Source organism: Equus przewalskii, chromosome 1 (genome assembly GCF_037783145.1).
Source record: "Equus przewalskii isolate Varuska chromosome 1, EquPr2, whole genome shotgun sequence".
NCBI lineage: Eukaryota > Metazoa > Chordata > Mammalia > Perissodactyla > Equidae > Equus > Equus przewalskii.
Window position 1 is genome coordinate 92,880,434 of NC_091831.1, and position 22,384 is coordinate 92,902,817.

At 46.3% G+C, this 22,384-nt stretch overlaps 1 protein-coding gene and 1 long non-coding RNA gene across 5 annotated transcripts in view; one reads left to right on the plus strand and one right to left on the minus strand.

The window, feature by feature from the left end:
• The window catches only part of ZSCAN2 (zinc finger and SCAN domain containing 2), a 40,519-nt gene extending 25,707 nt beyond the window's left edge, over positions 1 to 14,812 (minus strand). Inside the window, exons 1-3 of one of the 4 annotated variants that reach the window (XM_070570789.1) lie at positions 14,519 to 14,812; positions 13,908 to 14,394; positions 11,900 to 12,412 (exon numbers count right to left, since the gene is read on the minus strand). In XM_070570789.1, the coding sequence (XP_070426890.1) occupies positions 11,900 to 12,305 (406 nt within the window). In that variant the 5' untranslated portion in view covers positions 12,306 to 12,412; positions 13,908 to 14,394; positions 14,519 to 14,812. Of the gene's footprint in view, positions 1 to 11,899; positions 12,413 to 13,907 lie in introns of all 4 variants that reach the window. The other 3 variants (XM_070570804.1, XM_070570810.1, XM_008512654.2) reach the window with 3 other exon arrangements.
• Positions 14,142 to 17,736, plus strand: LOC139075308 (uncharacterized). The gene is made up of 2 exons (XR_011525568.1): positions 14,142 to 14,835; positions 15,284 to 17,736. It is a non-coding gene; the product is annotated as an uncharacterized lncRNA (long non-coding RNA).
• The last annotated feature ends 4,648 nt before the right edge of the window (positions 17,737 to 22,384 follow it).

Consider the following 22,384-nt stretch of genomic DNA (forward strand, 5'->3'; position numbering starts at 1 on the left):
AGGAATGGGAGCCAGCAGAAGTCAGGAAAGGAGGGGAAAATCCAGAGAAATGAAGACAAAATGGGAAGCAGCACAAAGAAAAATAGGCACGTTGGAAAGCACAGAGGAGGACTGGAATGAGAAAAGCAGAGAAATGAAATGGAAACAAAGAAAGGGGTCAAAAGGATTAAAGCGAACGATAGAAACAGAAGGCAGACAAAAGGAGAATCAATAAACATATAATTGGAGTTCTTAAAAAAGGAAACTAAATCAGAGGAAAGGAATAAATACTCCAAGTATAATCTACAAAGACATAAGAACCCTTGAAAGGTACACTGTGTGCCAAGGAAAACTAACCCAGGGTGATGAATAATGAGACAGGTGACCACAGGCAAAAAGATCCACTTATCTCGGGGAGGGAAACCAACTGGTCTCAGATTTCTCCACAGTAACATTCAAGGTCTGCAGCCAGGGCAGCAACAGCTCCAAGACAGGCAAGAAAAGAAGACGTATGCCAAGGATTTTATGCCCAACAAAACTGTCCTTCAAGTATAAAGTTTACAGGCAAACAGCTTTGAATATACACAAATTCACGGAATACTGTTCCCGTGGTCTCTTCTTGAGGAAACGACAAGAGATGAATTCAGTCAACCAAGAGAGAAAGGGAATCCTAGAGCAAAAGGATTGAGGAGGAAGTCTTGATACATCTAACTTCAGAACAAGACTAGAACTACCACGGTGGTTAGGATGATGAAAGAGAAGGTAAATGTTACACAGCAATGTAGAAATGACGCTCTCATCAAGATTGGGGCTGGAGGAAGACGGTGGGCTACAGGATATGTTTGTTGATTGCCTCATCTGTAATACCTTGGAGTTCAAAAGATATCATTAAAATTGGCAAATCACGTAGTAACTGAAATATACGTGTCTTTAATAGTACAAAAATAAACATTAAGATTATTACAAGAGATAAGTGTTGGCGAGGATGTAGAGAAAAGGGAACGCTCATATACTGCTGGTGGGAATGTAAACGGGTACAGCAATATGGAAAACAGTATGGAGATTTTTCAAAAAGTTAAAAATTGAACTATCGTACGATCCAGTAATTCCACTTCTGCGTCTATATCCTAAGGAGACAAAATCACCTCCTTGAAGAGATATCTGCACCCCATGTTCGCTGCAGCATTATTTAGAATAGCCAAGATATGAAAACAAGCTAGGGACTGGCCCCGTGGCCGAGTGGTTAACTTCACGCGCTCTGCTTCGGCGGCCCAGGGTTTCACCGGTTTGGATCCTGGATAAAGAAAATGTGAGATATATATACAATGCAATATTTTTTAGCCAAAAAAAGAGAAGGAAGTCCCAGCCATTTGCATCAACATGGATGGACCCTCAGGGCATTATGCTAAGTGAAATAAGTCAGACAGAGAAAGACAAATACCATATCATCTTACTTACACGTGGAACGTAAAAAAACAAACCCATAGAAACAGAGGGTGGTTCCCAGAGGCAGGGGCTGAGGGGTGGGTGAAATGGATGAAGGTGGTCAAAAGGTACAAACTTCCGGTTATAAAATAAATTCTGGGGATATAATGTAAAGCATGGTGAGTATATTAATAATACTGTATTGTTGTATATTTGAAAGTTGCTAAGAAAGTTGATCTTAAAAATTCTCATCACAAGAAAAAAATTTGTAACTATGTGAGGTGATGGATGTTAACTAAACTTACTGTAGTAATCATTTCACAATATATACATATACCAAATCATTACGGTGTATACCTTAAACCAATACAATATTAAGATTTTTTAAATTTTTCCTTCTTCTCCCCAAAGCCCCTCGATACATAATTGTGTATTTTTAGTTGTGGGTCCTTCCAGTTGTGGCATGTGGGACACCGCCTCAGCGTGGCCTGATGAGTGGTGCCATGTCCGCGCCCAGGATCTGAACCGGCAAAACCCTGGGCCACCGAAGTGGAGAGCACGAACTTAATCACTCAGCCATGGGGCTGGCCCCAAACTAATACAATATTCTATGTCAATTATATCTGAATTAATACTAGTGGGGGGAGACAACTGACTGAAATCAGAGGGGTGGGGAGGAAAAGAACTCTATCAGATGTTAAAACATAATATAAAATTTCAATAATTAAAACATTAATAGACAAGCCAATGAAACAAAACAAAAGCTCCAGAAAAAGACTCAATGGACATGTGAATTCAGAATTTAATACAGGTGGCACATGGATAGACCAGTGGAATGAAAAAAAAAATTATATAACAAACTATGGGAATTTAACATACGATAAGGGTAGCTTCTCAAATCCATGGAGAAAAGACAGAATAATCAGTAAGTGATGCTAGGACAACTAGTTAGGCCAAATGGAAAAACCGGAGTTGGACCCATATTAAGACAAATTCCAAATAGATCAAAGATTTAAATGTGATAAAAAAATCAGTATGGACCTATCAGACAAAAATACAAGAGAATTCCTTTCTAAGCTGGGAGCCTTTAAATGTGATAATCTATCAGCTCATTACAGAGGCCCTTCTGAGCGGAATCCAGATCCAATAACCCTCTTGCTGTCTGCTGCCTAAGGACCAGTCCCATCCTCCTCTATGCAGACAAAGACGCCAGACTCTTATATTCCAGGGAAGGCCACAGGAGGTTTGAGTTCTTTCAAAGTTGATCTCTGATAACAGGCAGGCACAGAGCTATTACAAAGGACGGAAAAGAGTGGCCCTCCAGGTCATCTGCCTTCACAAGGGCCTCCAAATGGGAAAAAATCACTGAGCTGGGAAGGGATCCTCACCCCTTCCAAGCTCCTCCTCGAGAGACAGTCCGGCCCCAGTGACATCGAGAGGACAAAGCAGAGTACAGTAGACTGCAGGCAACTCCCACCTTTATCTATTGGCGGCCAAGCAGAAAGTGAAAACTCAGAAACTGGTTCGCTTCAGATACAAGGGGAATAGCTTCCCCAACATTATGAGTGGAGACGGGAGGAGATGGTAGGAGCTGGGAATTTTCTTAAAAAAGGAACTTCACCATTAGAAACAGTGTTTCCTATTTCAAGACTTCAAGAGGAGCGTATTTTGTGGATGTGACTGGATGGAGGCAGGCGGGCTTCTGAGGAAGCAGGCTCGTGAGCGAGTGGCTGGAAGGTCCGATCTCCAGGAGAGAAAACTCAGAGATGAGACAGGCATTAAGGAAATAGGAAAGAAAGGTCTCATTTTCTAAATGTTTTCATCTCCCTAAAACTACTGAAGTAGGAAAGACGTCCCCTTACGTATGCAAAGACTTTAAAACAAGGGTTTTGGATGATGCTGTGCAGTTTAAACGTTAATGAATCTCACATAATACACACTGTTTATTCAGATGACACTGTCTATTTTCAGACAGTGTAAGTATTGTGAAGGAAATAAAACAGGGTGATGGGAAAGCAAATAACTGGAGGGCGCCATCAGATTCTGTAGACAGGGAGCGCCCCTCTGAGAAGGTGACAGCGGCCAAGATGGGAATGCTGTTCTAACTGACCTTAACAGTTCTCTATACAATATTGATCCATTGTATTTATTCATATGCGTCACTGTAAACAAGTTAACAAGCTCGTTCTTCTTGGATATAACATTTAGTTACCCACCTACTCAGAGAGGCAGCCAGATATACTTGTCTGTGACTAACTTCAGGTTTGGGCAAGTATAAACAGATTGTCAAAAATCTGTCACTGAGACAGACTTCAAAGGATATATGGTTCTCCCCTTGTGCATTGCTGGTGGAAATGTAAAATGGTCCAGCCACCGTGGAAAACAGCATGGTGGTTCCTCAAAAAATTAAATATAGAAATATCATATGATCCAACAATTCCGCCTCTGGGTACGCATCCAAAAGAACTGAAAGCAGGGACCCGAACACATATTCGTACTTCTGTGTTCATGCATTAGTCATAATAACCAAAAGCGGAAAACAACCCAGATGTCCGTCAAAAGATAAATGGATAAACAAAATGTGGTCTCTACATACAGTGGAATATTATTCAGCCTTAAAAAGGAACGGAATTCTGACACATGCTTCAACAAGGATGAACCTTGCGGACACTATGCTCAGTGAGATAAGCCAGACACTAAAGGACAAATACTCTATGATTCCACCTACGTAAGGTACTTAGAGCGAATTCATAGAGAAAGAAAGCAGAACGGCTGGTGCCAGGGGTTAAGGGGAGGGGGAGTGGGGAGTTAGTGTTTAAAGGGGACAGAGTTTCAGTTCGCGAAGACGAGAAAGTTCCGGAGTTGGATGGTGGTAATGGCTGCACAACAAAGAGAATGTAGTTAATGCCACTGAACTGTACACCTAGAAATGGTTAAAATGGCAAATTTTATGTTATATATATTTTACCCTAACAACAAAAAAAGAATTTATGGCTCTCATATAGGATTTTATGTATTCTATCAAATTTAAAATACGTGATACATCACCTACTAGAAAAACTCTGAAATTAATTTTAGAAAGTTAAAGAAACAAATGCTCAGAAAGGCAGAGAATTCTTAGAAACACTATTAAATTTCTGATGGTCTAACAGGCAAAAGAACAGTATCTTGCTTTCATGGGTATTTCTCTGATAATAATGAACATCTTTTCATACAGCTATAATTTGTATTTCTTCATTTCTGAGTTGTCTGTTCATACCTTTTACCTTTTATTCCACTAGGTTGACCTTTCTTACTAATTGCAGAAGCCCTTATAGATCAGGGATTTGACTCTTATCTGCCACACTGCAGACTTTGTTGCAAATATTTCCTCCCAGTCTGTGCACTGTCTTTTAACTTTGTTCACAGTTTCTTTTTTATATAAAGGACTTTTTTCGTGTTTTCATGAGTCCAAACTAGCTTTGAAGATTTCTGTCTCACTCAAGAAGTCCCACCCCACCCCAAGATTACAAAAGTATTCTCCTACGTATCATTCCAGATCTTTTACAGAATGACCTACAATCCATTTGGAATTTATTTTTGTGCAACTTGTGAAGAACGATCTATTTCTGTGTGAGTTATGAAGCAGGGATCCAATTTTAGTCTCTTCAAAATGCTGAGAGCACTGTCCGAACGCCATTCACTGAACGACTCTTTAATTGCCACAGGACCTCTTCCCTCATCGGTTAGTGATCCAAACCTGCAGTCGTGCATAGACCTAAACCAACGGTTCTTGTATTTCCCCACGCTCGACACCCACTCTGGACTCAGGTGCACCGCAGATTCCCGGCTGTTCAGGGAAGCGTGCGCGTCCCCCTGCCTGGCCAGGAGCCTCCTCCTTCTCTCCCATGCTAGAAAGAATATCAGAATGTGTGAGCAAAGCTGATGTCAATATGGGGCTCAAACTGAACTTACTGTAATTTATTTAAAACAATGAAATTGCTTACAAACTTTGGCGCTTTAGTGTGGGTTAGGCTCAAAATTCTTGTAAGTCCCCCCCACCTGATTGTGACACACTGCTGCATCTCAACACCATGGTCAAGCCACCGGTCTAAAACACAGAAGTGGGGCCGGCCCCGTGGTGCAGCAGTTAAGTGCGCACGTTCCGCTTCTCAGTGACCTGGGGTCTGCCGGTTTGGATCCAGGGTGTGGACATGGCACCGCTTGGCACGCCATGCTGTGGCAGGCGTCCCACATATAAAGTAGAGGGAGATGGGCATGGATGTTAGCTCAGGGCCAGTCTTCCTCAGCAAAAAGAGGAGGATTGGCAGGTGTTAGCTCAGGGCTAATCTTCCTCAAAAAAATAAAATAAAAATAAAAGAAAATACAGAAGTGATTCTGGTACAGCTTCAGCCCAAGTCGGGGCTCCCACCGGAGCGCGGTCCTGAGAAGCCTGGTGGGAACCTGCTCCCGCCTGAGTGACCGGGGACGCTGCTCCACCTGAACTCTGGCTGCTTGAAAGACGAGCCGCTGAGAAAAACAGCAATGAGCTCTGTTCTCAGCTAAATGAACGGTTGCCAAGCACTTGACAGTTATAACGTGACATCTCTCCAAGACTTCTGTGTGGCGTATATTTCCAATAGCTAAGTGAACTAAAAGTGATTTTGTTTTGAAGCTGAGAATTGCAGCTTTAAAAAAACAAAGACCCTTACAATTCCCCAACTCTCTCTACTCCCCTTCTGAAGAAAAATGAAAGAAGCATGTTTGTTTGTTGTCATCGGGGGGCATTTTGCTGGGGCAGCGAGCTCAGAATGGGTAACCTGTTGCCTGTGCCACCGAAGGCCAGGAGATGCTGAGGACGGCTGGAGAGGCCAGCTGGGACTCTTTGGTTCAACTGCCGGACAGGAGGAGGTTTGAAGCTGATAACCTCCACTGCCCTCCAGCCTAGAGCAGTGCTTCCCAAACTGAGGAGTGCACACGAATCAGCCGGAGATCTCGTTAAGCACAGCTTTGGCGTCAGTGGGGCTAGGGGGAGGTTAAGCTGCCGCTCTTCCTAGGTGATACCGATGTTGGTCCACGGACCACACTCTGAGTAACGAGGCTCTACAGCAGTGGTTTTTAAACTTTGCTTCATCTTAAAACCACCTGGGGAGCTTTCAAAAGTCCGTTGTCTGGGCCACACCCCATGCCAACTGAATCAGTACACCAGAATCCCTGGGCGTGGGCTCCAGCAACCCAAGAGATTCCGAAGTGTGGCCAAGTTTGAGAACCAGAGGTCTAGGGTGGTGGATCTCAAACTGGAGACTGAATCAGGATCCCCTGGATGGCTTGTTAAAGCCGAGAACCGAACCCCACCTAAAGTTTCTGGTTCAGCAGGTCTGGGGCGGGGCCCAGGAATTTCATTTTTAACACATTTCCAGACGATGCTGATAGGGCTGGTCCAGGGACCATGCACCGCACCAACGCTCAGAGAATTTATACGTCAGGAATTTATCACTTCTTTTTTTTTTTTCTGAGGAAGATTAGCCCTGAGCTAACTGCTGCCAATCCTCCTCTTTTTGCTGAGGAAGCCTGGCCCTGAGCTAACATCCGTGCTCATCTTCCTCCACTTTATATGTGGGACGCCTACCACAGCATGGCTTGCCAAGCGGTGCCATGTCCACACCTGGGATTCCAACCGGCGAACCCCAGGCCACCGAAGCAGAACGTGCACACTTAACCGCTGTGCCACCAGGCCGGCCCAGGAATTTATCACTTCTAAGCCCACGAATTTCCCCTTTGCTCCCCTCTGGCGTCAGCAGTTTCTTTTTTGGGTGACAGGGGCTTCTATGAGATGAAATGTATCTGTTAAGAGAGGAGCATTTCCCCTTTCACTCTGTTGTTGTAACCGCACTGGTCTGGGGTTATGGCAGGGAGGCCGCTGTGGATGAGTCCACCGGCCTCCAGCTCTTAAGATATTTTCTGCTTACCTCATACAGAAAGTGGGATGAAGCTGGGCAGAGCAATCAGAGAACAGTTTGGGGACAGGCTGTCTGAATCCCACAGCGACTCTACTTGCTGAACCAAAATGGAGCCCTACAACTTCAGAAATGACTTCCGGCCCCAGGCCACTCACTGATGTGGGACAGTCTGAGAGGTACGGTTTGGCTGCCAACTCCTAGAATTTGAGACATTTTCATGATTTACAAGAACAAATATTGTATATTCAGGATTGTTCTGGAAAATCTGGGTTGTCATTCCTCAGATCACCAACAACAACAAAAAAAGGAAGTGTTCTGGTTTTTATGTCGGTAATTTGTAACAAGTCATAGAGATAAGTGACGCTTTTCATAAATAATCTGTCAATGTGCCTGTGAAACACAGGCTGAAAACACAACTGCCCAGCATGAGCTCTGTGGGCCAAGCTCATCTCAACCGAAAGACCCCATCATGGGAGAGGTGGTCTCCACAGGACCAGTAATGCCTACTGTGGCATTATGGTGGCCCTCAACAGCTCCGTTTTCTCTGTCACTTAGTCACTGGAGTACATGGATGTGACCAGCTCCCCCTCTCAACAGCCTTTCAGGCAAATGTCCTCCCCCGGAGTGTGGATCGGTTGTCCCCTAGGTTTCCAAACCCAAAGCTCGTCCTAAGTAAATACTGTCGGTCCCACCGCCATTCCTGCAGTTGGGCTGGACGACACCAAGTGGAAAAGGCCACCTACTAGGCCAGGTAGGGAGGATATCCGGGAGCCTTGAGATGTGACAAATGGGAATGGCATGTACTGCCATACTCAGAAACATGTTCTCTATTTGTAATAATATTTTTATTAACAGCATAAGTGTGATAGTATTCACTGGGTTTGCTGAATATAAACAAAGGATTAACATGGGAGCTTCTAAGAACAGAAACCCCGCAGGCCAGGAGTAAGTGCTCGCTGCTGGACTAAGCTGCCTGACTTGCCTACCGGCTGGAGCATCCTCCCCAACCCAAGCTGAGTCTCACCCATCCTCCCTTCCCCGATTCACAAGTATCCCGGCTATGCTCTCCCAAATGTGGGCATGACCTCATATTGTTTTAAAAAGAAAAGCTTAGCAAGGCTTTCTCAGTGAAAGGCAGATGAGCCTGGGACCAAGCAGCTCTGTCCGCCTCCTTCACAGACTGAGCAGGGGAGCCTCCCACACCTGCAGGAAGGTGGGAAGCATCCTTTGACTCATCCCAACGATGCTTATTGAGTTCCCATTATGTGTAGGCCACTGCGCTGGGTACTATGTGAGCTGAAAAAAAAAAAAGAAGAATATAGAAAGAAAAAGAAAAAAGACAGGCTCCTTGTCTTCTGGGATTTTACAGGTTCTAAAAGAAATAAGACAAGGATTCATACAAATAGAAACCAAGATGGAATATGATAAAAAGTCAGAAGAGAAGGGGAATCCGAATGTTCTGAGGGAGACGGCTTCTGGCAGAGGCGATCAAGATGCTCCCAGGTGGGTGGAAGCGAGGACAGGGAAGAGGGACCAGAAGTAAGGACGGCTTTATGGAGCGGGTCCCCAAGCCTGTACGCTCAAAGGACGACCAGGATATCATCAGAGGGATGGGACAAAGCCACTCCACGTCAAAGCTCAGGAGCACAGAAGAATGCTAGAAGGCACAGCCTACGTTCAAGAAACAGCAAGACCTGGTCCAAATGGAGCAGGGGCTGCAGCAACAGGACCAGGGGACCGGCCGCAGGGCCGGGTGGGCCAGGTCACACAGGGCCAGGGGGTCCAAGTAGAACAAGGAGGGCACGCTTGATTTGGAGACGCTGGGGAACTCACGAAGATTTTTAGCAGGCGATCACTCAGGTGGGAGTGAGCAGCTGCCACGAAGGGGAAGGAGGCTGCGGGCAGGTTCCACTTGGAGGCTGCCACAAGAGTTCAGATGAGAAACACAAGAGCTGGAGTTCGGGCTGGGTGTGGGGATTAGGATGTCCTTGGGAAACACTCACAGAGAGAGATGAGCTTCAACTATTAATACAACTATTAATACAGGTCCAATCTTCACTGGAATGATAAGATACTTTACCCGCGGGCACCTAAAGGTGACTGCTAGTCAAGTATTAAACCACCACTATCTAACCAGGCCTTGAAATGTCCTGTGCGGGGTAAACGTGTCCAAAGGTCCCGAGCTGGACAAGCAGAATAGAGGCCAAGTGGTCTGATGTTGAGTAAATGTTTGAGAAGCGATGAAGACGAGTGCAGAGGTTCCTCGGAGCAACCACGAGGAAGGCCAGGAGCATTTGTTAAACAGACGAAGACCAACACAGAGGATCTCAAGGCAGAAGTCAGAGGACTAAGATGGCTGGGAAGTCCTTCCGGGGAAGGACGACAGGCACGAAGCCCCTGCAGCAAGCCGGGTGGGGAGGGCTGTCGCAGTGGACACCTGCGATCACCTCAGAGACACCGTCTGAGATGGACCCTCTGCTCTGCAACCTCCCCAACTGAACAACAACCCTGGGGGCTTCAGCCTAGTATCTGACCGAAGATGCTCAAGTTCATTACAAACTCGTCACATCCATCAGGAGGCAAGCGAACCAAGTTTTTAGATAGGATGAGAGGTTTTTGTTTTTTTAAATAGGAAGAGCAAAATTAAAAGTTATTTTTCAGTGCCAAAGAAAATCAGGTACTTTGCTTCAAATAAAACCTAAGATCCACCAAAAACATGTAGAAGCCAACAGACTGGAGCTTGAATCCTGGCCCCACCACTGACCACCTGTGTGACCTCAAGTAAGGGCTCAACTTTGCTGAACTTACATTTTCCCATCTGTAAGATGACAGTCCCACCCACTTCACAGGACTGTTAGTGAGACGGACGTGTAAGGTGCCCACTGCGGGCTGGGCTCACAGTAGGCCCTCAATGTCAGTCTCTTGCTCCAAAAGACAGCTCTATTCACATCTCCCAAGTCCCTGAGGGCTGTCACAACCTCTGCCCCCAAACACCTTCCCTTTCCTTCTCTTCTCTTCCCAGTCTTCTGAATCCTCCAGATGAGACGCCCCTGAGTTAGTCACCTTCGTCTTAGTCCACGTCTGCATCACTCTTAACAACACCCACTGGGCACTATCCCTTTGCCTCATGGATGTGATGAAACGTTTGGGAACACAGGCCATGTCCTCGGACCCATGAGTTCAAATCCTGGTTCCGCCTGGCACCAGCTGCACGATCTGAAGGAAATCACTTAACTTCTCTGGTGACGATAATCTCGATTATGGCCCAAGTTTCCCCTGGTTTTGCATATCAGGGGCTAGGCACACCACCTGGCCCATAGAAAGGGACTGACAAACACTCACTCTTTCGACTGTTAGTTCTTTCTCTCACATGTATCCAATCTCCCCCGGCCCCCCAACGTCCCCACCTCAGCCCGGCCCATATCACTGCACCCCCGTGTCTAGACGGCTTCCTGGCTGCCCTCCTGCCTCTAATCGAACCTACATCCTGTTGCCAAACTCAGCTTCCTCCCGTGCCCCCGGGTCCTAGTTCAAGAGCCTGCTGAGGCCAAGGACACCAGCCCAAACCTCCACCAGTCCTTCCCCCATATTACTCCCTACCACTTCCTAAAATCACCGCCACTGCAATCAGCCAGCCTCCAACTGTCACCTGAAGGAATGAGCTGTGCCCCCTCGGAGCCTCGGCCACCACACCCTCCTCCTCCCGTGCACCCTTCAAATTCTGCTCCAGCCTGCAACCTCCTGCTGCAATTTCAGACCCTCCGTGAGGCCTCCCCTGACCAATCCCCACCTCTCCCCGTTCCTTTCTCTGAACTTCTGCAGTTCTCATCAGCACAAGGCAGCCATTTCCCACGGGGTCTTCAACAGTCCTAAGGGCACAGGTAGACCCGAAGCAAAGATTTGGTCATCAAGGGAGTCGAGATTACGAGTGAAGCCCACAATGGAGACAGACTGGTGAAATGGCATGCCTGGATGCCGCAACGTGTTAATAACGCAGGAGACAAACCTATTAACCACTGCAAAGAGCTCCCACTTAAAGTGACTCTTTTAAGAGCCTAGGACGACCTTATACCACAGAAAGTCCCTAGTTATTAGCTGGTTTACTCACCCTTTATCTTGGTTTCATAAAAAAATCACTTTTTAAAAACAGGACTTGGTTTTTCTAACTGCTGGAATGTCAAATATTTGGGATGTTTATTGCATGACCAAGTGAAGGTTCCAAGGGGTGGTTTGTAGGGTCTTCAGCCCCTCCCCCCATAACCTAAATCAGCTTCCCAACCTCTCCAAATAAACAAAAGTAAAAACTATGCTAACTATGCAAATTTAGCTCCAAGAATAGTCCTCTAAGCTCCTCTTATGCTGAAATTCTGGAACTGTCCCTGCACACAACAAGGGCATTAAAAAGGGCGACAATGTGCCGATTGCCTGCAGACAGAGCAGAGGGATGGGGCTGTCCCGAGTGCCGTCCTGGACACCACCTTCTCCTCCTCTGCAAACACCCTCCTCCACTGCTGAGGGATGCTCCCACCCTCTCCCAAGGAGGTTCAGCATCTCACCACTGGCCCGAAGGGTCTGGGTCAAGTCTTCCACCAGGGCCACTGCCTCCTCGCTGCTTTCGGGCCGATGCTCTTGCAGCCAGGCCTGAATTTCCCTCGGCAGCACGGTCAGCATCTGCTCCTTGGTGTGCACCTCCGGCCTCAGCCAGCGCCGACAGAGCTCTCGAAGGCGGCCAAGCGCACCCTGAGGCCCTCCCGCTACCTCCTCGTGCGGGCTGCCCTTGCCAGTGCTCTGGGGAAAGGGCTCGGACTCAGGGCCATCCTCCTGCAGGACAGCTTCCTGCACCCAGGAGTCATCCTCCAGGATCATGGTGGCGACCTCCTCCTCCGGTTCATCTTCCTCTTGAGGTACCTGGACCAAAGGGCTCAGGGGAGTGGTTACTCTGGGCACCTCTGCAGCCATCATCCACGTTCTTGGGGCAATCACTCAGGCTTCTAGTCTTGAACTTCCGTCTTCTCCAGCCAGCCTCTCTGAGAAGACACTTTTCTTCTCAAATTTCAACAAGTAGTCTGCTGAGAAATGAGAAAGAGAACCAGAATCAATAAGGAGACTGTCCTAAATAACCTAACTCATAGCAGCCCAGGACAGGCCACCAAGCGGCTCCTACATCCGCAAGTCAACACAAGTTTCCTGTCCCTCTTAAAGGAAAAATGGCTTATTCCTGAAAACATATCTCTCTGTGGCAAGAGAAGTTAAGAAGAATCACAAGTACAAAAAAATACAGCACTTTCTTTCCAAAAGACCCAGGACTGAGTTATCCTGCCCTCAGTCTGCAGAGCGACTGACCCTGACCTAACATACAACTCAGTCACTCAACCTCACTGACCATCTAACAAGCAGATATAACACACATCCTTCGTGTCTTACCGGGACATCGGGACATCGTAAGGATTAACAATGGATCAGATGTCAAGGCACTTTGAGCCTCATTGGAAGGAAGGCAGGATCTTAACTGCATTATTACCATATATAAAAGTTATAAAATGTGCATACTCTTCGATCCAGCCATGGTCCCACAGGAATTTATCTTTAAAAATAAACATCTTTGCAAAGAGAAATTTATTTGCAAGGACACACAACCCTAGCATTGTTTCTAATTGCCAAAAAGACGACACCTTAAAAACTCAGCAGCAGGGGAATGGTTAATAAATTACGGCACATCCATACAGTAAAATGTATTAAAATCTATGCCGAGGTAATAATGGCTACCTTTGGTGGCTACTGACTGAGAAGGGGCTCAAAGGAGCCTTCAGGGGTGCCGGCAATGTTCTGTATCTTGATCTGACAATGGTTCCACAAGAGCAGACATATGAAATTTAAGACCTGTGCACTCTGCAGTATGTATTTTTTAAATATTTTTAAAAATTATGCTGACAAAGATTATTAATCATTAATGATTTAAGATAATTCTCATAACATGAAAATTATGGGTAAAAACAAAACCAGCAAGGCAGAAAAACCACAGACGCAGTATGACCCCAATTCTCTTAAAAAATGAACACATATACAAGGGGGAAAAAAAAAACCTGGACAGAAATCCTACGAAATGTTAAGAGCACTAAAAGCACAAACTCTTTAAAATGAAGATCAGAAAAGAACAAAAAAGCAAAACAGGTACAAGAGAACTCTTATTCGGGAGCCCGGGAAAACTGTTCCTAGTCAGCTGATTCGCTGTCTGACCCGGGGCAAGACACGCCCCCGCTGAAGCTCAGTTTCCCCATCTGCAAAACGAGCAGCTGCGCGGGATGTCGTCCCATGTGCCTCCCCGTGCAAAGCCGGGACCCCGCTTGGATGCGCAAGGGGCTCACCGCTCGGAAGAAGAGCCGGGTCCGTTCGCTGAGCGCAGCGGGCGCGCAGACCCCAGCAGCCCGGCCCGCGGGACGCGGACAGCGCCCCCGACGCCCCTCCCCCCGCAGGGCTGCCCGCACCGGCTCCAGGCCCGTTATTCCCTCGCCGCGGGCTACTCCCCTAGCCCGCGCGGCTCCAGGTCTGTCCCTCCGAGCTCACCTCTCAGGAGGCCAGTCCTGCTCCGGCGGCCGTGCCGCGTGAAGAAGCGCCCCCGGCCACGGCCCGGCCCCTCCGGATGCACCACGGCTCCGGCCCGAGGGGCACCGAGAACAATGGACGGGAGAGGCCCGCCCCCCACCGCGCTCATTGGCCCCCGAAAACGGCCCCTGGAAACTCTGCCTTCCTATTGGCCAATACAGCCCCCAGCCAGGCCGCGGGAGGGTGGCTGGGCCCGAGGCATCGTGGGAGTTGTAGTCCGCCAAGACGACCAGGACGACGAGCTGGGGAGTGGAGTTGGGGTTTGCTAGCCTTGGCAACGCGAGAGGTCCAGAGGCAGGAAAATCCGCGGACTGGTTGTCAGGGTCCCCAGTGTTGGCCAGAGCTGTGACCTGGGACAGGTCATTTCACTTCTTTAAGGCCTCCGTGTACTTGTCGATAGAAAGTGAAAGTTGGATGGAGGGGCTTGAAGCTCTTTTTCAGCTGTGAACTGTGTGACAAGTAATATTGTTAGGCCCCCTCGACGGCGGAAAGCAGTCCCCGAACTGGAAAGAAATCCGCACGGAGATTCCCGAGCCGGCCCCCTCCCGCAGCTTGCAGACTCACAAGCGCACCTGGCCTTTGCACGCCGCTGTGTTGTCGCACGTGGTCTTCCTGCGGCTGGAGGAAAGCCCTGTCTCTCCTCTTGCGCCGCGGAGCTCCCATTCTCTCGTCTATCCCCTCGTCTGTGGAGCCTGCTCCATCTCGCTTCCCTAGGCAGAGACACCGCGCCCAGCACACCTGGTCGACGTCTCCATTTTGGTACTTGTCACGGTGCTGCTTGTTGTCAATCTCAGCACTGGGAGGGGAGAAGGGAAGATTGGCCCCACAGATGGGATTCCCACGGTCGATGCTCTTGAGGAAATGGTGCCTCCACACGGTATGACAGCAGGTGAGAAACCGCCTGGAAACCCAAGAGGGAAATGTAAGGGGAGAAAGACAACCTTAGTGGTCTGTTATAGAACAATTGGGTACGTTTGTAGGGACAATTATTGGAGGCACACACAAATGACCGTACTTGTAGTTTTAATTTTCATCAAAATTTCATTTCGTTTTCATGAAAATTTAATTTCCATTTCATCAGTGTTTGAGAATTGTTTCGGCTTTATTGGTGTTTTTAATCTCCTTTCTATGAACTGATTATCTCTTCTCCCCATTTTTAAATTGAATTTATTTGTAAGAGCTCTTTGTATGTTAAGAAAATGATTGGTTCGTTTGTCACAGTAGTTGTTACTATTTTTCTCAGTTTGCTGTTCTTTTTTTTTTTTTTTTGCTGTTTTTTAATATAGAAATATGACGATTTCCATGCCATCAAATTTGTCGATCTTGTCTTTTTATAGGTTCTCAGTTTTGTGTCATTCTTAGAAAGTTCTCTGCACCACTCCGAAGATTATTTGAATTTCACCCTTTTTTCACGAATTAACTCCTTCAATTAATGCAACTATAAAGATGCAAAGTGAGGTTCAGCTCTTGAATGCTGCAGTATCCCTGGTGGCATCTTAACTTGGTAGCCTACACTGCCCACATGCAAACAGCACCACCTCGAGGCCAGCCTGAGAAGTCTGCGCTAAGCCGCTGGATGCAGCGCTGCTGACCGCCACCTCTCCAGCGGTCAGCATTCCTAGAACATGAGGTCTGCAAAGTGATTGAGGATGATAATTCTTGTATTAACAAATATTTGTTTCCCCACATTTCCATCCTCACTGGGAATGGAAATTTACACAAAAGGGGAAAGATTTGTTTGGTTGCTGGGGCACTGTTGAAACTTTCTAGCAGCCCAAGAGTTCATTTACTTCTGCTCCTATCCCAAGCCAACCCTCAACCACAAGAAACTGGCACTATCTTGTCACAGGAGAATCCTGGAGCGAGCCATCTCTGCCCTGTGCCTGATTCTCTGGGAAGCTGGTCCTGGCCAATGTCAACCGTCCCAGGTTTAGATAGAGAGCAAGTCACATTTAAGACCAATTCGTGGCCTGATGGTTCTGGTACCCAAGCCAGAGCCCTAAGACCAGCCTGGGAGAGCAGGCAAGCCTAGAAGCACAGCCCGGTTCAGTGAGTAGGGCTGCCCCTGCAAGTGATTCCTTTCTCCATTGGCCAAACCACAGGGGTGACAGAGACTCTGTTCTACCAGTGAGCGTTCTTGGTTAACAGCTTCAGAGAACTACTCTGGCTAACTTAAGTGAGAGGGACTTATTGAAAGAATATCAGGGAACTCACAGCGTAAGTGGGAGCTGAAGGGACCAGGCTTGAGAACAGTTGGGAAGCAAGAACGAGAGGATAAAGCCCCCAAAACCACAGCAACGATCTCAGCAGAAACAGTCTGGCCTGCCCGCCCCGTGAGCACTGGTGATACTACAGCCGTCTCCATTTGCCTGTCTTCCTCTCAAGGTTCCACCTTGGTTGGCTGAGTCTAAACCACAGGCCCAGCCCTGGCCCCACCAGTGAGGGGGGGTTGGATCTGGCTCCCATCTTTCCTTACTAATAACCCCACAAAAAAGGCAGCGTCTCCAATCCGGAGACTGAAGGCCTATTAGGAAAAACTGGACAGGCAGAAACGACCTGTGTCGCTACTTGTCTTCGAATGCTGAGCAAGAAGAGACCTTGCCCCAAGGAATGCTCCAGCCAAGGCGTTGGTGGAGCTTCCAGGTCATTAGAGTTGATGAGATGATAAGGATGGGGATGGGCAGAACCGGCTTTTCATACCTGGTCCAGATCAGGGTCAATGACCCCTGAGCAGATGAGGCCAGGGCATTGAGGTAGAGGGGCCTTTGGGCCCTGAGGATGCAGGAGGTAACTCCCCCTACCCAAGACCCCCACCATAGCTTAATCCAACCTACTTCCTTGATGTCAGAGTGAGAGGGGAGTCTTTTCTGGTTGTGCGAAGTGGGTGTGTCATTTTTGCTAGTTATGCCGCAGAGCCAGGGCCAGTAAATGTGATTGGGAAAAGGCCATTTAAGTGGACAGTGTCGTAGGATGCTGTGAGACTGGCCTAAAGCGAAGGAAAAGACCAAGGGGGCTCACAGTAGGAATGCCCAAACAGGAAGAGAACTAGAGAATGAGATCAGGGGAACATTTTAACGAGGGAAGAGTGAAATTCAGTCCACAGCAGTCACTGAACAATTGTGAAATTAAGTATCACGTGTCACATGCCTGTGGAAAAAGAAGAGATAGAGCAGGATTTTTTTGTTTGTTTAGAACGGAATTTTTTTCACCGCCCCCTGCCCCCACCCCCACCACCAAGGCCGGTATCTTTTCCTGTTTTTCCCGAGTGGTTTGTATTTAGTATTTAGTATGCCCTTTGGACCCTGTGCTGCTCCTGGGGATGCTGGCTTTTCTCTGTCTCAGTTGTCCTGCGCTGTCCTGGGCTGCTCCAGCCCCTTCATGCCAAGAAGAATGAGGAGAATGGATTTACAGCCTTCAGCCAGTTCCCATGCCCTATTCTGAACTGCTCTATTCAAGGATATTTCTGGGAAGACACAAGGGTGCCCTGGGCTGAACAGAATGACTTGGGAGGCGGCCCCAGTGTGGGGCTGTGCCTGCCAAGACACAGAAGCACGAGTGGCTTGAGACAGGGCGTGTTTTAGAGAGAATCTAGCTCCATAATCTTCAGTGTCCCCCAAGATATTAGAAGTAAAGACTAATTATAAAGATAGCAAGAAAAAAACAAGAAAAAACTTTAAATACATGCATGCACATGTGTGTATGTGCACACACACACACACACGAGCAACCTGAATTATTTATAATTACAAAACTAATGCACTCAGAAATCAGAAAGAAAAGTAAAAATAAATTTGAGCACAAAATTAAAAAACATCTGCGTAGCATAATAGGCGGTAAATGAAGTAAAAAGGAAATGACGAAGTAGGGGAAATAGCTATAACACATGTGACAAACTGACAGCAAATTTCTAATTTACTATGAGTTTATACTAATGAGCATAAAAAAGACCAAGACCTCAATAGAAAAATGGGTAAAGGATAAGAATAAGCAAGTCACAGAGAGAGGGAGAGGGGAAAACAGCTCAAACCCACTAATAATTTTTAAAATGCAAATAAAAACAAATACAGAGGCTGGCCTTGTGGCCAAGTGGTTAAGTTCGCGTGCTCCGCTGCAGGCGGCCCAGTGTTTCGTTGGTTCGAATCCTGGGCGCAGACATGGCACTGCTCATCAAACCATGCTGAGGCGGTGTCCCACATGGCACAACTAGAAGGACCCACAACGAAGAATATACAACTATGTACCGGGAGGCTTTGGGGAGAAAAAGGAAAAAAATAAAATCTTTAAAAAAAAAAACAAATACAGATATCATTTTTCTCCAACAGTATTGAGTATTAGCAACAATTTTAAAGTGTGATAATGCACAGTAGTGTTGACAGTGAGGAAAATAATTCATTCTCCTACCATGGGTGAGAGTATAACTGGTGGAGTTGATACCAGCCCAACACAAGATTTTGACATAAGGGAAGCCATATTGTAGAAAAGAAACCATATGGGGCTGGCCCCGTGGCCGAGTGGTTAAGTTCACGTGCTCCACTGCAGGCGGCCCAGTGTTTTGTTGGTTCGAATCCTGGGCGCAGACATGGCACTGCTCATCAAACCACGCTGAGGCGGCATCCCACATGCCACAATGAGAAGGACCCACAACGAAGAATATACAACTATGTACCAGGGGGCGTTGGGGAGAAAAAGGAAAAAAATAAAATCTTAAAAAAAATGAAACCATACTGTAACTCTGAATGACCCCGGATTAACCAACCCAGACATGCGCTCTAGATTTTATGACCCCTCCCAGCTGCTGTAAGTTGATAACTTTGTTGTTTTGAGTTCCTTAGGAATGTGATGACCCCCACGCAGAGAGTCTATGCTGATAGCCATCAACAATGACAACTGAAAGATCAGGGTATAGGGCATTGCTCCATTCTCTGATGCATGTCCAGTAAAACAAAGGACTATCAGGAACTAAGACTAGAAGTCTACCCCCACCCAGAGATCAGATGGAGGTCCCCGTCCAGTGACAAGATGCCTCCCCCACCAAAGACCAGTCCCCTATATAACTGGCCTGTAGTCTTTGTTCTGTGAGACGATTCTTTCAGACATTAGTTGGCCATCTTTCCCTTTGCTAGCAAGCTGTAATAAAAAGCCTTTTCTCTCCTATCACCTTGCCTCTCAACTATTGGCACGTCTTGTGGGGGGCAGATGACCCCTCCCCACGTTGGGCGTAACCTGGTCATTTTGGAAGATGACCCAGCAATGCTGTTGCTAGGAATATATCCTATAGATATGATCATAAAAATATGCCAAGATAGGTACAAGAATGTTTATTACAGCAATATTTATAACAAAAAGTTGAAATAATTTAAATGTTTACAGACAAAGGCAGATAAATAATGTCTGGAACGTCCATCCTTGGAATTCTACTTAGCCTCTTGAATAAGATTTATGTCTATATGGTAATCTAGAAAGATCTCCAGATGGGTGAAGAAAGCAAGGAGCAAGACAGTTTGCATATATTATGATACATTTTGTGAAGAAATGTAATGGAAAGAAATATTTAATGTATGTGCTGAGAGCTACCTAATACATTTTTCTTGTTGCATACACACAAGAAAGTGTGTGTAATGGGGATTAGCTTTATCTAGAGGGACTGGAAAAAGAGCAGAGATATTTTTTTCTTTTAATTTTATAGTTTCCTAAAATGTTTGACATTTTACCAAGTGCGTGCATTTATTATTATTTTTTTAAATAATAATGATAGAGTTGAGGAATTTTGTGTTGTTTCCTCTTATAAGTTTTTGTATTTAAAAAACCACTGATGAGGATGCAGAACAACTGGAGCTCTCATCATTGCTAGGGGGAGTGCAAAATGGTACGGCCACTTTGGAAGACAGTTTGGTGGTTTCTTAGCAAAACTAAACACACTCTTGCTATACAATCCAGCAAATCATGCTGCTTGGTATTTACCCAAAGGAGATGAAAACTTCTGTCCACATAAAAACCTGCACATGAATATTTACAGCAACTTTATTCATGATTTCCAAACTTGGAAGCAACCAAGAGGTCCTTCGGTAGGTGAGTGGATAAATAAACTGTGGTCCATCCAGACAATGGAATATTATTCAGCGCTAAGAAGACATGAGCTGTCGAGCCATGTAAAGACATGGAGGAACCTTAAATACATATGACTAAGTGAAAGAAGCCAATCTGAAGAGCTGAAAAGGCCACACACTGTATGATTCCAACTCTATGACAGTCTGGAAAAGGCAAACTATGGAGACAGTGAAAAGATCAGTGGTAGCCAAGGGTTGTGGTGGGGAGGGCAGGAAGGGACGAATGGGTGGAGCACAGAAGATTTTTAGGGCAGTAGAAATACTCCCTATGTTACTATAATGATGGATACGTGTCGTTATACATTTGTCCAAACCCAGAGAATGTACAACACAAGTGAACCTTAATGTAAACTATGGACTTTGGGTGATAATGGTGTGACAGTGTAGGTTCATCAGTTCTAACAGGTGTACCACTTTGGTGGAGGATGCTGACAAAGGAGGAGGCTATGCGTGAGTTGGGACAAGAGGATATAGGAAATCTTTGTACCTTCCTTTAAATTTTGCTGTCAACCTAAAACTGCTCTGAAAAAATAAAGTCTTTAAAAATAATAAAAAAGGGGCTGGCCCCGTGGCCGAGTGGTTAAGTTCACGCGCTCTGCTGCAGGGGCCCAGTGTTTCGCTGGTTCGAATCCTGGGCACAGACATGGCACTGCTCATCAAACCACGCTGAGGCAGCGTCCCACATGCCACATCTAGAAGAACCCACAACGAAGAATATACAACTATGTAGCAGGGGACTTTGGGGAGAAAAAGGAAAAAAATAAAATCTTTTAAAAAAAAGGTTTAAAAACAAATAATAATAAAAAATTAAAAAATCACAGTAACATACCACGGTACACCCTTTATATGGGAAAAATAAATATTTTTGTTACAACTAAACAAAACAAAAAAGCAAAGGGATATATGCTTATTGTTGCAATTTTGGAAAATACAGTAGCATTTAAAAAGATAATAAAAATCATGTATAATCTCAAGACTCAAACATAACCTCTGTTGCCATTGTGGTTTCTTTCATCTTTTTTTCTATGTATATGAACGTGGCCAATATGAACTGTACCACGACAATCAGGATACTTAAAAAAATTTTTGCAAAATGAATGAAACTAAAACTAGCTCTAGCCTCTAACTGATGAATTAGTCGACTGCCTCCTCCTTGGAGCTCCCCCTCTCTTGGACGCCCAGGACCCTAGGTTTATGTAACACGCCAAGGAGTCCTGTGGACACGCACACCTGTGCCAGAAGGGCCCAGGCGTCCCAAGGTCTGAAAGGCTGTTTCTGCAATTGCTTTTCCCACCACAAGGTGTCACTCTCTGATGCCCTTGCATCTTCTCATCCGGGTGACACTGCAGGCCAGTCTGGCAGACGTGGACCTGTTAGGTCCTTGGGAGGAAGAATTCCACTCTCTGGGCATCAGCTGATCCAGAGCCCTTTACCAGCTCCCAAGGCCTCATTCCTAGTGCCCAACCCTTCCAGGCCCCATCTGCCTCTCCCCTGCAAGCCTGTCCCACACATCTCGGGGCTGACTCAGACGGACACCGGTTCTAGACAACCAAGCACATTCTCTTTCTTGCCTAGGGATTTTCACCCTTAAAACAGACTGGGCTACTTCCCTCCTGGGCCCTAGAACTACAGATTCCACCCTACCACCAAGAGCGACTTCCAATCGATTTTCTGGGGATCTCATACCATCTCACTTTGTGTGCCTTTTCACCCAAAAGGTTGTTTAGGTCCCCACCTTCCCTGACAATAGGGCCTGATTGCCTCCAGGGTGGCCAGCCCTTCAAAATAGCTAAATTCTAAACAGTTAAATTCTATTTACCTGCCACGGAGGGAGGGGACCTTCAGGATGAGTTACCTCTCCAGGAGAAGACTTTCTGGCATTCTTTTAGCAGAGCGTGAAAAAACAACCCGCAAGGTACACCTTCTGCACAGTATCTGCTACATACGAGCATACTGCGCATGTTTCTATATAGTTGTAAACATAACATATTGTTAACCGAAAAATAGAGAACCAAAATGAGAAGCAGTGAGGCATTTGTTTAGGGATAAAAGAATTGTAATTCGGGGAGCACAAAATTCAGGTAGAAATGCAAAAGGTGTCCTGATTATAGGAGAGGGGCTTAGGGTTTTTATGGGAAAAGGGAAGGACGAGTTGAGTCATATTAAAGAATTTATTGACATTGGTTGAGGTCAGGCTGGGTTTGTACGCAGAGACTGGCTTGAGGTTCCATCATCGGGCAAAAGGCCAGACTTGTACTTCATTGATTGCTCAGTGATCGGTCATCAGCAAGGTCCAGTTTCAACACTCCTTACAAACAAGCTATCCTTGTC